Source organism: Heliconius melpomene, chromosome 3 (genome assembly GCF_056956725.1).
Source record: "Heliconius melpomene rosina isolate 202511_hmr_F chromosome 3, ASM5695672v1, whole genome shotgun sequence".
In the NCBI taxonomy this organism is placed as follows: Eukaryota; Metazoa; Arthropoda; class Insecta; order Lepidoptera; family Nymphalidae; genus Heliconius; species Heliconius melpomene.
The window spans coordinates 6,460,977-6,475,022 of record NC_140391.1 but is presented as its reverse complement, the minus strand read 5'-3'; the positions used below and the strand labels follow the sequence as shown (position 1 = coordinate 6,475,022).

General features: G+C 31.8%; 1 protein-coding gene across 2 annotated transcripts in view; it reads right to left on the bottom strand.

Moving 5' to 3' along the window:
- Positions 1–308: 308 nt before the first annotated feature.
- Positions 309–14,046, bottom strand: part of LOC146539977 (lachesin-like) — a 194,706-nt gene continuing 180,968 nt past the window's right edge. For both annotated transcript variants that reach the window (XM_085207266.1, XM_085207265.1), the window contains 9 exons: positions 11,264–11,367; positions 9,697–9,904; positions 9,118–9,273; positions 6,930–7,058; positions 4,880–5,017; positions 4,326–4,475; positions 3,443–3,511; positions 2,800–2,883; positions 309–2,273 (listed from right to left, as the gene is read on the bottom strand). In XM_085207266.1, the coding sequence (XP_085063392.1) occupies positions 2,191–2,273; positions 2,800–2,883; positions 3,443–3,511; positions 4,326–4,475; positions 4,880–5,017; positions 6,930–7,058; positions 9,118–9,273; positions 9,697–9,904; positions 11,264–11,367 (1,121 nt within the window). In that variant the 3' untranslated portion in view covers positions 309–2,190. The remainder of the gene's footprint in view (positions 2,274–2,799; positions 2,884–3,442; positions 3,512–4,325; positions 4,476–4,879; positions 5,018–6,929; positions 7,059–9,117; positions 9,274–9,696; positions 9,905–11,263; positions 11,368–14,046) is intronic.

Sequence of the window (14,046 nt, the reverse complement as noted above, 5' to 3'; positions counted from 1 at the left end):
TCAGTGCTTTTCTTTAAATGAGTTTCCTCGTGGAGAATATTTTAAATGTTAGTTTTTTTTCACATTTTTGTTCTTTTTTATTTAGTGAATAGACTTTTTGTATTAGGCTTGTGTGAAGATAATTACTGTAAAAGAAATAATTATATTAAGAGAGGGAATTTAGTGTTAGGAAACTCCGTTTCCCATTTTCTGCCGAATCCCGGAGGCATTGCATGTTAAGCGGCGGAATTCAACGCCGTGATTTGCTTCGAAATAAGATGGAAGAAATGAAAATATTCATTTGTACATATAAAGGATAAATTATAAGCTATTTTTTATGTAAAAGTTTATTTATTTAATAACTTTACAGAAACAGCTAACGCTATATTTAGGTAGTCATCAGTTTCAACAATGAAATGTTACTTCGGGATATGTTTTTCTAGGATGTGGAGTCCATATTAAAAGGTAACCTACTAATTAATACCTATGGTATTAAATAAACATATATGCTTACATTGTTTTTAGCTCTTAAGAAATTTACAACAAGGTTTTTTTTTTAAATAATTTTGTTATAATAAAAATATGCAATTTACGTTGGATTAGAAAATATTATATTATTATTAGTTTAACACGATTCTATAATTAATTACTATGATTAATATAAATTAATTTCAAAATATAAAACATATATTTTTTAAACAGAATTAATAATTTAGTTCTATACAATCTAAGGCTAGGTATTAAGAAAGATAAATTCAAATCTATATGGACATAGTCAAGTTTTTACAATATTAATGTACGTATACATAAGGCTGTTAAATATAAATAATAATAATAATAATAATACTATTTATTTTACAAAGCACACCATATTGTCTTTATTGCCAAATAATAATACTTAAATATTATTTACACATATTGCACTATATTTGGCAGAATAATACGAATTATTTTAACATATATATAGTCGTATGTACAAATGTAAACAATGACTAACTTGTTAATTTCTATTACTAATTATTAAAATACAGTTTCAAATTGTTTTGCTGTTACAATTAATTTAAATTTTTAGTTTTAATTGATTTTTTATTATAATATTTTGAGAATGCAGTAGTTTTTCTCTTTACACACAGATAGATAGATTTTTTACACTTTATTTCTTTTTGTTAAGACAATTATTTGACTATATTCACTTGTCAAATTTAAGTCTTACATATTTCATACGTATATTTTTGGAGTGGATGTTAAAGTTTTACAATATTTGAACACTTACAAAGTTGAGCTCGGTTCGCTTTGAAAATCAAATATGAGGGCAATTAGTATTGTAGAGCTTTCGAAGTGGAATTTCAAAATTATAACAGACATTATAAAATAATAATTAAGTAATAAGGTATAATATTTCGATATAACGTCATTAATACCATAGACGTTATGTTCAATGCACCTACTTAAATAAATTTCAACGTTAAGACGCTATCACAGGCCCTGTTGGACGTCTCTATAAACAACAATTTTTATTATATTTTTAACAATTCTTGGCTCGAAGATTTTAGTTTTCATCAAATTTTTGTTTCGATGTTAGAAATAAAGTTTAGTAAATAAATACATATATAACGTAATAAATAAAATGAATAATATTAATAGTTGATATGTACATCTGGCTTACAAATAGCAGAATTTCGATCAGATAAGATATGGCACGATTACCGTAAAATCTATCAGTCTTTTATAAAGATACGAATCGATTCACATCTACATACAATAGAGTCTATCAATAGCTTTTAGTGAACTGGTTCTTAGTGCAAAATAAATTAAATTGCTGAAATGTTTACTGAAATAAATCAAATTACATTCAGAACAAAATATTTCCAAGTATAGCTAAATAGCACAATTCGCTTCGTTGAAAATCGTTTTAAGTTATAATAGTTCTTCCCTAGGAAATGTATTTTACTTGTGTCTTGAAATTACAAGCCACACGTAGTTAGTTTATTTTTAATGAATACTAGCAAACTGGGTTTTCGATTTATTCGATGTTTAAGAATTTAATTCATATATAATTTTAAACAGAAACTACACATTTACTATATAGTAATATATACATTTTTAACAGCTATAAGTAACGTCTTAAAAATAACCGATGTAAGTTTAATTATAAACTTTCACATTTTCACAGTTACTTGGCACTACGTTCATTGATTAAGCAGTAAGGTGTCAGCTAAGGAGTGCTATAGTGAGAGCACTATACACAATCCCATGGATCGTTGAGGAACTGGAAGACTGTGTCGATTCGTAATCTGCATACAAAATGTTTTATTATTAAAATTTTTTAATAAATTGTGTATTTATTTTATATTAAATACTATTTTTTAACCGACTTCTGTAAGAAAAGGAGGTTATCAATTCGACTGTACTTTTTTTATGTTAGTTACCTCATAACTTTTCAACCAACCTCAAAAAAGAGGATGTTCTCATTTTCAAGTTTCTAGTCGGTTTTTCTTTTTGTTCAACATTAATTTATTTTCTTATATTATTCTCATCTAGTTTCTTTTTTAATACAAAAAAAAACTACAATGAAAAATTATAGCGTCAATGATATATATATATATCAACAGATATACATATACGATCGATATAACACGGATAGCTTGAACAAACGAGACGATTTTTTTATCTTTGGTAATTTAAGCATTTAGCAATGTAATGACCATGTTAAATATATTTTTTACTATGAAGTATGGTTACAGCATATAGTCAATAATAAGAAAATACTAAAAAATATTTGTTCTTTATACAGTTATTTAATTAAAAACACAAACTTACCGACATCTTTCCATTCTTCAACTTCATAATCACCTATGACTCTATTCTCAGCGGAGCTATCCCGCCATCGATTCTTATGTTTACCTTTAAAAACCATTTCTGTTAAATCGAATTCGGAAAAAGGTATCTGCGGAAAGTTTTATTATAACAGCCTGGAACACTAAAGGCTTTAGACTAAGCACGATATATGACGTCGTAAATGTATAGGGAAGCCCAAATTTGTAACAATAAAACGTACATTGAAAGTCAAAGAGCAAACAAAATCGCTTTTCCCTCAATAATATTACTAACGATCCAATTGTACGGAAGCATTGGGCATCGGCGGCGAAACCAATAAATACAGAATTCACCACCGACCTTTCTCGAATGTATAAAAGGCACGTGGGCCGACGGAACTTTTCACAGTATTGCCCTTCTAATCGTGCTATACTGAATTTCAAAATTTTCCAATAAGCAGTTGTAGAGAGAGGTTCGAGATGAACATGAAAAATTAATTTCGGAAATGCCCAACTCGAAAGGGTTTCGTTGGTGTTACCTGCTTAAATATTCATAAAACGAATAATTTTCTATCTCGTTTTGCGTCTTATCGCATTGATTTAGTATAATTATATTCGTTAATAAATCTTTCAATACGGATAGTTACCTTTTTTCCTTTGAGGGAACGTTGGAACGTAATTGATAGTTGTACTCGTGGTTGATGGAGCTGGTATCTCTGTATGAAAAGTAAAAATATTTTGTAAATAAAAATATTTTTTTCTAGCTTCACGCTGTATCCCGCACCTAGTAGGGCAGGTAGGGGGAACCTGGGAACCTATTTTAAGACCTACTCTGGGACATTGCGTGTTGAATGGTGGAACTCAACGTCGTGTTTTGTCTCTTGTTCTTGTTCAAATTATTCTAAACTAGAAACAAATATGTTAGAAATTAAACATAATCGAGCTAACATCTTTCACGGAGAAATTTGTAACCGTCGTCGGCAATTCCATTATCGTAATTATGACCTTGATAACAAATATTCATTATATAGTAATTTATTTCATAGAAGCCATTACGCCCCGATAGCCCAGCACGTCCGACTGTAAAGACAATGGTTGTGGCTTCGATTCCAAACGGGAGAAAAAAGAATTTCCTCGCTCTGAATACAAAACAAATAGCGGCGTTGTGTTCCGCCACTTAACATACAATATCTCGAAAGTTTAGTAGAGAACGAGGAACGCAGTATCCCAAGACTAGCTTTAAACTAATTAATATTAAATCAGTAAAAAAATAAGAGTGGGATTGACTTCCACCACTCAACACGCAATGCCTCCGAATTTCGGCGGAATTTGAGGAACGGAGTGTCTCAACACTAGGTTCCCTCTACCTACCCTGCTGTGTGCGGGATATAGCGATAGCGTGTAACTGATTTAATTTTAATAAAAAAAATTGATGTAGTACCTACAAAGATAACATATGAATATTCTACTCTAGAACCACAGTTGTAAACAGTAATATGTTTAGTAGATATATGCGGTTAATATTCTTACCGTCGAGTCGGATAAGGCCGTCGGTCTCGCCGAGTGAGTTTCTGGCCACACAGCGGTAAGACGAGAAATCTCTGGACGCCACTTTGCGTATAGTAAGCGTCATTTTTCTGCTGTAACCGTCGTCACTTAATACTGTTATATACTTGTTACCTGTAAACAAGATATATTATATTGTGCACTTTTAACTTCTTATTTATATTGAAATTTAAAAAATATTATGCTAACAACATAAATAAATTGTAAAACGCGTATAAAATTTTCGACGTAGCTTAATGAGAACGTATATAGATAGGCTTAGTGGTCAAAGCACTTGGACAGTATCCAAGAGGCGCGGCTTCAAATTCCACTACGTTTAAATTATTACACGTTTCTAAAAAAGTATTTTTCTTTCCGTAAAAAAGTATGGAATTGTACTTTTAAAAGTTAATAATATTTATATTTGCTTCTAATTGAGGTTCAATTAATTATAACCACTATTATATTTATAAGGCATTTTGTTATCTATACCAATTAATTATTAAGTAAATTTGAATTAAATTAAATTAGATACTAACCCGATATAATCATATCGCCGCGTTCAGTGGTCCAATAGTTAATAGGGGAGGGGTAGGCTTCGGTGTGGCACTCCAGCGTTACGTCCTGCCCTACATATGCAGCCTCCAACTGATTCGGGATCGATAACATCGGCGGGACTGCATACAAATATGACATACCAATATCAATATTTTTAAGCGAAAGTGGGTAGTATGAAATTTTATGTGATATTATATAACTTAGGTTTTATTTAGTATGGTTATTGTAAGAAAAATCTGCTATAAAAAAAATGAGAATTCAAAATTTTATATATCTAGATATTTAATATCATGAAAAGCCAGTTCTTTTGCAGGGGCACAAACGCACTGTAAACGTGACTGCAAGGTTATGGGTTCAATTCATATTAGAGGAAATGAAATATTTATTTTTCCGTGTCGAGGCAAACCGCGGCGTTCAGCTCCGCCATTCAACCTTCGATGCCTCTAGAATTCGGCGGTAAGTTGTGCCTACCCTGCTCCGTGCAGAATACAGTGTGAAGCTGTATTTTGTATATTTTTTCTATTTTTACCCAATGTCATCAAGTTAGATCCTTCTCATTACGGTTTAAGATAACAAACGGCGTTATACCGTTAAGATTTAAACGCCGTTACAACGGAATCAGAGGACGAATTCACAAGGAAGTTTCATCGGTTAATCGAGTGAAAGTTACGTGAACATTTTACGTATTTCACAAGAAATGTAGACCTATGAACATGCTGAGATACGGGAAAGAAGAATGAGGGTAAGGGAGAGAATAGGGGTAAGGAAATAGTCTCATTGGCTTTTGAGCCGAGATGCGAACGATGAAGGCGCGTGAACAGATAGCCATAGCGTCCGTGGGTATCCACGTCAGCTTAATACTCTAATTGGGCGAAATTAGCTCCCTTCGAGCGGAAGGCTGTGTCAGGTAGAGGCGTCGTGTTCTCATAAATATTCGTTAACGATGCCCGCCCGCCCTAGCAAAAATAATATTTCAGGACGTTTACTACGAGTGAGAGGAAACGATGTGAAAATGGTCGCGTATTTACAAATGTATGTTTTTTGATAAGTTAAATAAAAACAATGTCAAGGTAATGCGTGGCGTTGGGTTCCGCCAGTCAACACGCACTGCCTTTAGAATTCGGCGAAAATGGGGAATGGAGACTAAATTTCCTCTGCCTATTCTGTTGTGTGTGGGCTATTGCGAGAAGCTGATTTTTTGAACCTACAAACAGTTTATTATATAAGCGCCTATTAATTTGTATAATAATATAATTGAATTTCGATATGCCGTATCTATAAATTTTCATTAAGAAATAAATAAAAATACATTTAAATGGTTAATTTAAATTAAAATGTCGTTCGTTTGGTGAATTATACAACTGTGTAAAAACAAAACGTTTAATTCTTGTTTGTTATAAATGCCAACGGCGTGTGTGTAATTACAATTGCGTCATTTTAATTCGAGCGATCATGACATGGTGATAGGCGATTGTGATAAACAATTATCGGAGCTTAATTAGATACCGTAATGAAACGTTATTTATTGTTATGAATAGATTTAGAATTTAAATATTAATTATTTTAATACATATATTTTACTAGCGACCTGAACAGCGGCTTCGGCAGTTATACATTTTAGCAATAAAATTATACAATTTTTTAATATTAATTTAAGCCTTTGTGACATTTTAATTTTCGAGAATATGCTTTATTACTATAAAGTTTAATCTAAATTCGCTAAGTAGTTTTAGCGTGAAAATGGGACAATCCATCCTCACAAACATTCACATTTATAATATTAGTAGAATTCTTTTTCACGCTTCACGCTGTATTTCGCATACAGCAGGGTAGGCAGAGGGAACCTAGTGTTAAGATAATCCGTTTCCAATTTTCTGTCGAATTCTGGCGGCATTGCGTGTTGAGTGGCACAATTTAACACCTCGCTTTACTTAGACACCAGAGCGAGGAAAAAAAATATAAATAAATATAAATTTAATATACTAATATGAAATGAAATTTTCAGTTGACAAAACTAACAAATATACTTACACTGCACCATCAATACAACTCGTTTGCTAATTGATGGAGGAACTCCGTTAGAAGCGATACACAAATAAGCTCCCATATGAAGTCGTGACACTTTAGATATAGTCAAATTTTCACCATCGACCACGTTAACTGTGAAGTAAGATATAAATATTAATATTTTTATAATTAAACTAGCGGCCCGCTCGCGATTTTACCCGCGTAAACTATGTTATTATTAATTTCTGTCTCCATGGCTACGTCCTAGTGACGTCTATGCAAAATTTGAGATTCCTAGCTCTGGTAGTTTCTGAGATTTCGTGATGAGTGAGTGACCTTTCGATTTTATATATATAGATAGATGATGATAAAATAGAACAACGTTTAAGAGTAAGTTAGCAATATAGTGATAATAACAGAATAAACTGAAATATTCGCTTTATTTTTTTTTTTATTTTTTTTTGATTTTGATTCGCTTTATGATAAGTAGCAGAACTCAATGCTGTGCTTCGTCTTCTTACGAAGAGGAAATGAAAATAATTTAAATATCACAATTTCCTCAGGACCGGTATGACCATTAACAATAATTTACAAACTTGATATTTCACTTATGACTTTCGATTAATTTAGAACATAATTCCATAGAACTGAAAGTGATGATAGTGAGGAAGACAAAAATGCTTATACAGTAAATAAAATTTCTAAATATTTTATACCATATTAATTTTATACTGAAATGTAATTAATATATAAATTAGTTGAAAATATGATGACGTTATAGTGAAATATTAACTCTACCATTTTAATATAATTACATTCCAAATAATTTTATCTATACTAATATAATAAAGCGGAAGAGTTTGTTTGTTTGTTTGTTTGTTTGTTTGTTTGTTTGTTTGTTTGTTTGTTTGTTTGTTTGTTTGTTTGTTTGTTTGTTTGTTTGTTTGTTTGTTTGTTTGTTTGTTTGTTTGTTTGAACGCTAAGATCTCTGGATCTACCGGTCCGATTTACATTGTTTTTGTTTTGTATGAAAGCTGCATTCTTCAGAAGTGCTATAGGCTATATAACATTACATTACACATATAAACGAATATATTTTAAAGTACTTTCTAATTTGACATGCAATTTATTCTAACAACCGTCGTCGCTACGCAACCGCTACCGCGACATTTTGATATTCATCCTTGAAATGAAAATCCATGAAAATAAATATAATAGTCACTTTTTAGCATTTCATCTAGATTGAAATTATAGTTTACTGTATAACATTCTAATAAATAATTAAGAAGATGTCACTGATTCGAAATTATCTAGCCTACGGGCGGCATATTATGACCGACGCGAACGGGCAGATGACGTTGATGGTTTTATAAATTTTCATACATTTTCGAACTTTATTTGCTATTTATAATTAATTTAAAATACACTTTGGTCCTCTTCTTATTTTATTTGATATTGCCGGCAAAAAATATCCTTTTAGGTAGTTTTTAGGTACGGGTTCTAGGTACTTTTTCTAATATTAAGAATATCCTTTAGTTACTTTTACTTCTTATGTTGGTTTTCAATTTCTCATTTTTTCTAATAATATGTCACTACTTATTATTCTTTTTGATTATTTAAGCTTATATTTTCTTACTAATTGTATTGGAAACTGAAAATATATTTAATAAATATTCTTATAGTTTAAGCAGGCGTAGCCGCGTCCGGGTCCACTAATAGAGTATATATATATATAGAGATGAATATCCGTAGCGGATAGTGTATGTTTAAAATAAATTTAGAATTTCTAAAGTTCCCATAACACAAGCAAAGTACCGCGCTCCGAATTCAATTTTGTAAATATTTCTGCTATGCGAAGATTGTACAATTTGGTTGTATTGTACGAAACAATTGGTTCAAGTTGTCATTTCGCCGGAAGGTCGTTTGATGTCCCGAACCATTGGAATCAGACTGACATTTACCTAAACTCGCAAGGAAATTTGAAACTCGTTCCTGAAAAGAATTCCAGCTATTTCAAAGAATCTTTCAACATATTTCGTTTATTCCATCGAAAATTCGTGGTTATGCGAAGCCTTTTAAGTGGCCCGCTATTTTATATGATCTTCGAGTTTTTTGTATTGTTTCTTGTATTTTATTTTTGTAAATGTGTGATATAAAATGTTAAAATGAGATGTAAATGTATATATAAAAAAATAATCAGAATTTTAAATACCTGATTCACCATTACAATTGAATTCTTGGCCATCTTCTCGTCTCCACATCACATAGGGTTCAGGGTAGCCTGTCGCTCGGCAAACCATAGTTACGTTTGTCCCTTCCCGGACAACCATATCCGTTGATGTCATATTGTCGATAATCATAGGCGGAACTAAAACCAGTAATCCATTACATTACAATATAAACTGCCTCGACAATAGGTGACGACAACGTTTGATGTGAGATTGACTTTAAGTATTCTATACGAGCGATGCATAAGATTTCAGTATATTATTTATAATTTTTTTATAGCTTCACGTTATGTTCCGCACATAGCAGGTTAGGCAGAGGGAACTAGGGAACCTAGTGTAGATACTCTTGTTTCCCACTTTCCACCTAATTCTGGAGGCATTGCGTGTTGAGTGTTGGTCAACGCCGTGGTTTGCATTTAACAATAAAGGAAACATACTATAGTAGTTTCCTTTTAAATGCTCACAAGTAGGAAATTCTTTAAGTATTTTTACTTAAGGAAAGTATTTAGGCTTACTCTATGAGCAATATATAAAAAATAAAATAATCAGTTTTTAATACAAACCTACGACCTGAAGGTAACCCTTTCTCGAGCGCATTGGATCTGTATTGACCTGACACATATACCACCCGCGGTCCACTTCCTGTACGTTTTTAATATGAAGATACCATGATCGATGATCATTGTAAGAGAGGCTTATACGTGGATTTTGTGTTATAATGTTATGATGGATGCTGAGGATCGTCTGGGTGTCCACACGGACCCACGCTACCTGTGGAAATTAAATGTAGGTAAAAATTTTGCATTATGTTATTGTTTTTTTAAATAATTTATTATGTTGGATACTAGTTTTAATGTATATAATTTAAGCTCACGCTTTCGTGTAAGTAATATGCAAATTACCATTACAAATCCATTTTAGTTTGTTACACTCAAAACGTATAATTTTATGAGTTTTAAATGCAAATCTATAACATCAATATATTAATGCTACATAAAAAAATACAAATTCAGTAGAAAAACTTATATATTTTTTTACAATTTTGCGTATATAACATTATATATTTCAGACAGCAACTAAAATTTACTGACCAAACAAAAATGCCAACGTCATTTTATATTCGGCGCTATTATTCGGAATTCAGAACACACAATGAAGTAATTCAATAATCTCTTTGTTCCACTGGCACCGTACTACAAAGCCTGAACGTGGACATGTTTATTCGTCAAAGAATATTAAATCGTCTTCTAAAACTCGACCACGGCCAGGACCACGACCACGGACTCGACCACGGCCACGACCACGGCCAGGACCACTTAAATCTAAGCACTCCATACAAACCACTCCAATTTCGCTAACTAGCCGTCCTGCATGATTAATAACTGGCGAATCGTGAATTCTGAGCAAAGTGATATTAAGTTGGCTTGTTAAAACTTTGCTTCCTACGCCGCCACCACACGAATGAAGTTGTATAGAATTTCTGTTATTCTGAATCCGTTGATGGAATGACGGCTCGGTTTTATTTTATTTACTAACTGTATTTCAATACTTCGAATATCAATACTGTATTAGTTATATTTGTTCCAGAACTTTCTGTCATATTCGTTTTGTATTTTTAGTATTGTGGGAATAATATTTGCTCTAATTTTAAAAACTTTATAGTTGATATGTAGGATAAAAATATATTTTGCTTAAATTATCCATACCTATATTATAAATTCGAAAGTAACTCTGTCTTTCTTTCTGTCTTTTACGCAATCAGGGCCAAACCGCTAATTTAATTGTGATAAAATATTCGTATAGAGATACTTGAGGGTCTCGGGATGAACATAGGATACTTTTTTCTCATATTTGTAATATTTTCGATGTATACCAATATATTAAAATACTTATTAATTTGGCATTTATTCCGCCATATTAATAACAACCATCGTTATGTGACCGTTGCTAAGCAACGATTTGCAAAGTTTGTTGTTAGAAAACGTCACCCAAAATGAGCTTAACGCATCTCTCTATTGAAAACTGAAAATAATTTCATAAATATATTTAATAAATATTCGTATAGTTCAAGCGGGCGTAGCCGCGTTCGGGTCCACTAGTGGTAGTATAAGTTAGTGATTTATACAATACCTTATATGTACGTAGATCTTCAACAACACAAGCGAGGAGGGCGTCCCTGCCAACAGTCACCGTGACATTTGGAACTGGCTCCACGAAACGAGGGAACAGCGACTCTGCACACAAAAATGGTAGCATATTCTATTATCTTTTTTATGTAAAAAGCAAACTGCAGTTTAATATATCTTATTTCGGAATTATATTACAATTGAAAAAAAAGGATCTTAGTAATTGTATTTATATTCATAATTACGAATTAAACCTTTTTTCATTAACATTATCTTTATCTATACTAAACTAATTTAAGTTTAAAATGACAATAATTTTTTAAACTTGTTTAAAATTTGCCGCGTAATTAAAACACATAGTACTACTGTCATGGACCTACAGTTATGAAATGGAAACATTACGGCGTATTAAAAACCTATAGGGTATTTCCCGTAGACGATTAGGCAAGAAATTTGGCAAGAAGCGAGAATTTGCACTAGGAATATAGCAAAAAATATGATAAATGGTTTTTTTATATTTTGTACGTTGATAAATGTTTCACTGTATAAAAAATATTTTTTCTATATATTTCTATTACTTTTATTTTTTGTAAAAAAATAAACGATATACTATTAAAACTATATTACCATACTAATCTAACACATAATTGATTTCAATTATTACTACATCATCAACTCAACAGAGGATCTCCTTACGTAACGTCGCACTACCACAACGCTACCAAGGAAATACATTGTATTACGTACGTTAGGTAATTTAATATTTTAACTGGAAATAGCAAACTAGGTTTCTATCTGGTTTCTAGAGCACTGCCAAGTTCTGTATGCCGTGTGCCCCTTACACCGAGTAGTTCAGCGTTTTTAAAGTTTACGTTGCCTATTCTATTGTCGACTACAATGGCCTGTACAAATACTTGCTTATTTATTCAGTTCTTTTCTTTGAAGGAATGTACCTTGTTAATATGAAAATGTGGAGTATGTGACTCACACGATATTATAAGTATCCTCTAGAATTTACACTTATGTTTCCGATACTGTAGTAGTAGCGTCAGTGATATATTAAAATGAAAAGAAATAATGTAATTAAAATGAACCCCTAAAAAAACAAATGTGGTTTCTAATTTTGTTCATTTAAAAATCAGTACGAGTTGTTTTTCTAAAAAATCATAACAAAATTGTACACAAATACGTCATCCTAACAGAAAAAGAAAAGAAAAAACGTCAATTATTAAGCGAAGCGTCCTATCCTTTGAAAATTGAGTTAACGTCAATGCTAATGTGATACACATGTCGATATGAGCGATGCTCGAAGCCTGCAACAATCTATTTAGGCTAAACAACCTGAGACACGGAAAAATATCCGCGAATGATTGATGAGTGAGCCCGAATAGAACAAATCCATCCAGGGCCCATCAATCTTGGCTGTGGAGCCTTTCTTGCCGCGACGTCTTCGTCTCTAATGAAAGAAGCTCAGCTCATATAAACAATCTCAAAATGTTGTTTCTAATATCCAGCATGATAGATGGTTGGTTGAGACTCTATGAAATAACCGCTCTTTAGCTCATTGTGTTAAATTGAATAAAAGTGTATTAAATTGTTTGTTTTGTGTTGTGCCACATAGGAAATTAGTAAATATGAGGAAATTTTGTAGTAATATTACGAAACTAGTGGGCCCATGCAGGGCTACGCCCGCTTGAAATAGAAATATTAATAAAGAAATTGAAAACTAAAGATTCAGTCAATTCAGTAAAACAGTTGTATAAAATAACTGTTATGGCAATTAGCAAATTTGTCGAACTAAATACTTTAAATTGACACAACTTTTTTAATTTATGAACTGATTGTAAATAAATAAACCCTTTATGTTTTCGGACGTTTGCCAGAATCCAATAGTGAAAAGCGCATCTAAATCGGTTAAGTCGATTCTGAGAATAGCGATAACAAACGCACAGACAAACAGTCAAAAATTTTAAAAATCATTGTTTTGGGTTCTATTAGGTTAATAAAGGTTCCCAATATTATTATTTTTTAAATATCTTCCAAGTACAGACACCGACAGAGGAAAAATACAAATAATAAATCGCAATATTCAATTTCAATGGATGATAACTATGTGACTTTTATAGAAATCTTTCCAATTTCTATTCTGTATAAAGTAAGGCTGCTATTATTATAAATACAAAATGCAAAATGACTAAGCAGTATTTTGTTTTATAACGTGAAAGCGCGTTGTCAGCTTCTGCCATCTAAACAGTGTTTATAAGCAAAGAAAGCGAAGTGTGTTAGTGAATTAAGAACTGGTACATATTAGGGTAGGCAAGGGCAACCTAGTGTTTTGTTTTCATCGCTACGCCGAAATATCTAGATAGATGTTACAGCTTTTTTTATGTAACAGAATCAGCTCTCACTGGCTACTCCACTAATAAAGGGTGAAGCTTAAAAAAAAAACTAAGTAATTCAAAGCTATCCTAGTAGGAATAAAGCATGAAGCAAAAAAAAAAAAACAAGTAATTCCACATTCCCAATGAACTAACCAGGAATAGGTTTGAGTTAATTTGTACGAGGTAGGACTCCGAGCTGAAAGGTATAACAAGTAAAGTCTTTTTATATTCTATTAAAAGCGGCTTTAGTAAGTAGTATCATTTAAAATTAGACTAGGTAAAAAGAGAAGCTCCAAAATCAAAACCTGAGTCACAAGTTCAAGGAACTGCTTCGAACTCTTTCTTTTCTCACGCGATGATATACTATTAAATGTTACATTTCCATTTTATTGTTCTTTTTAAAATA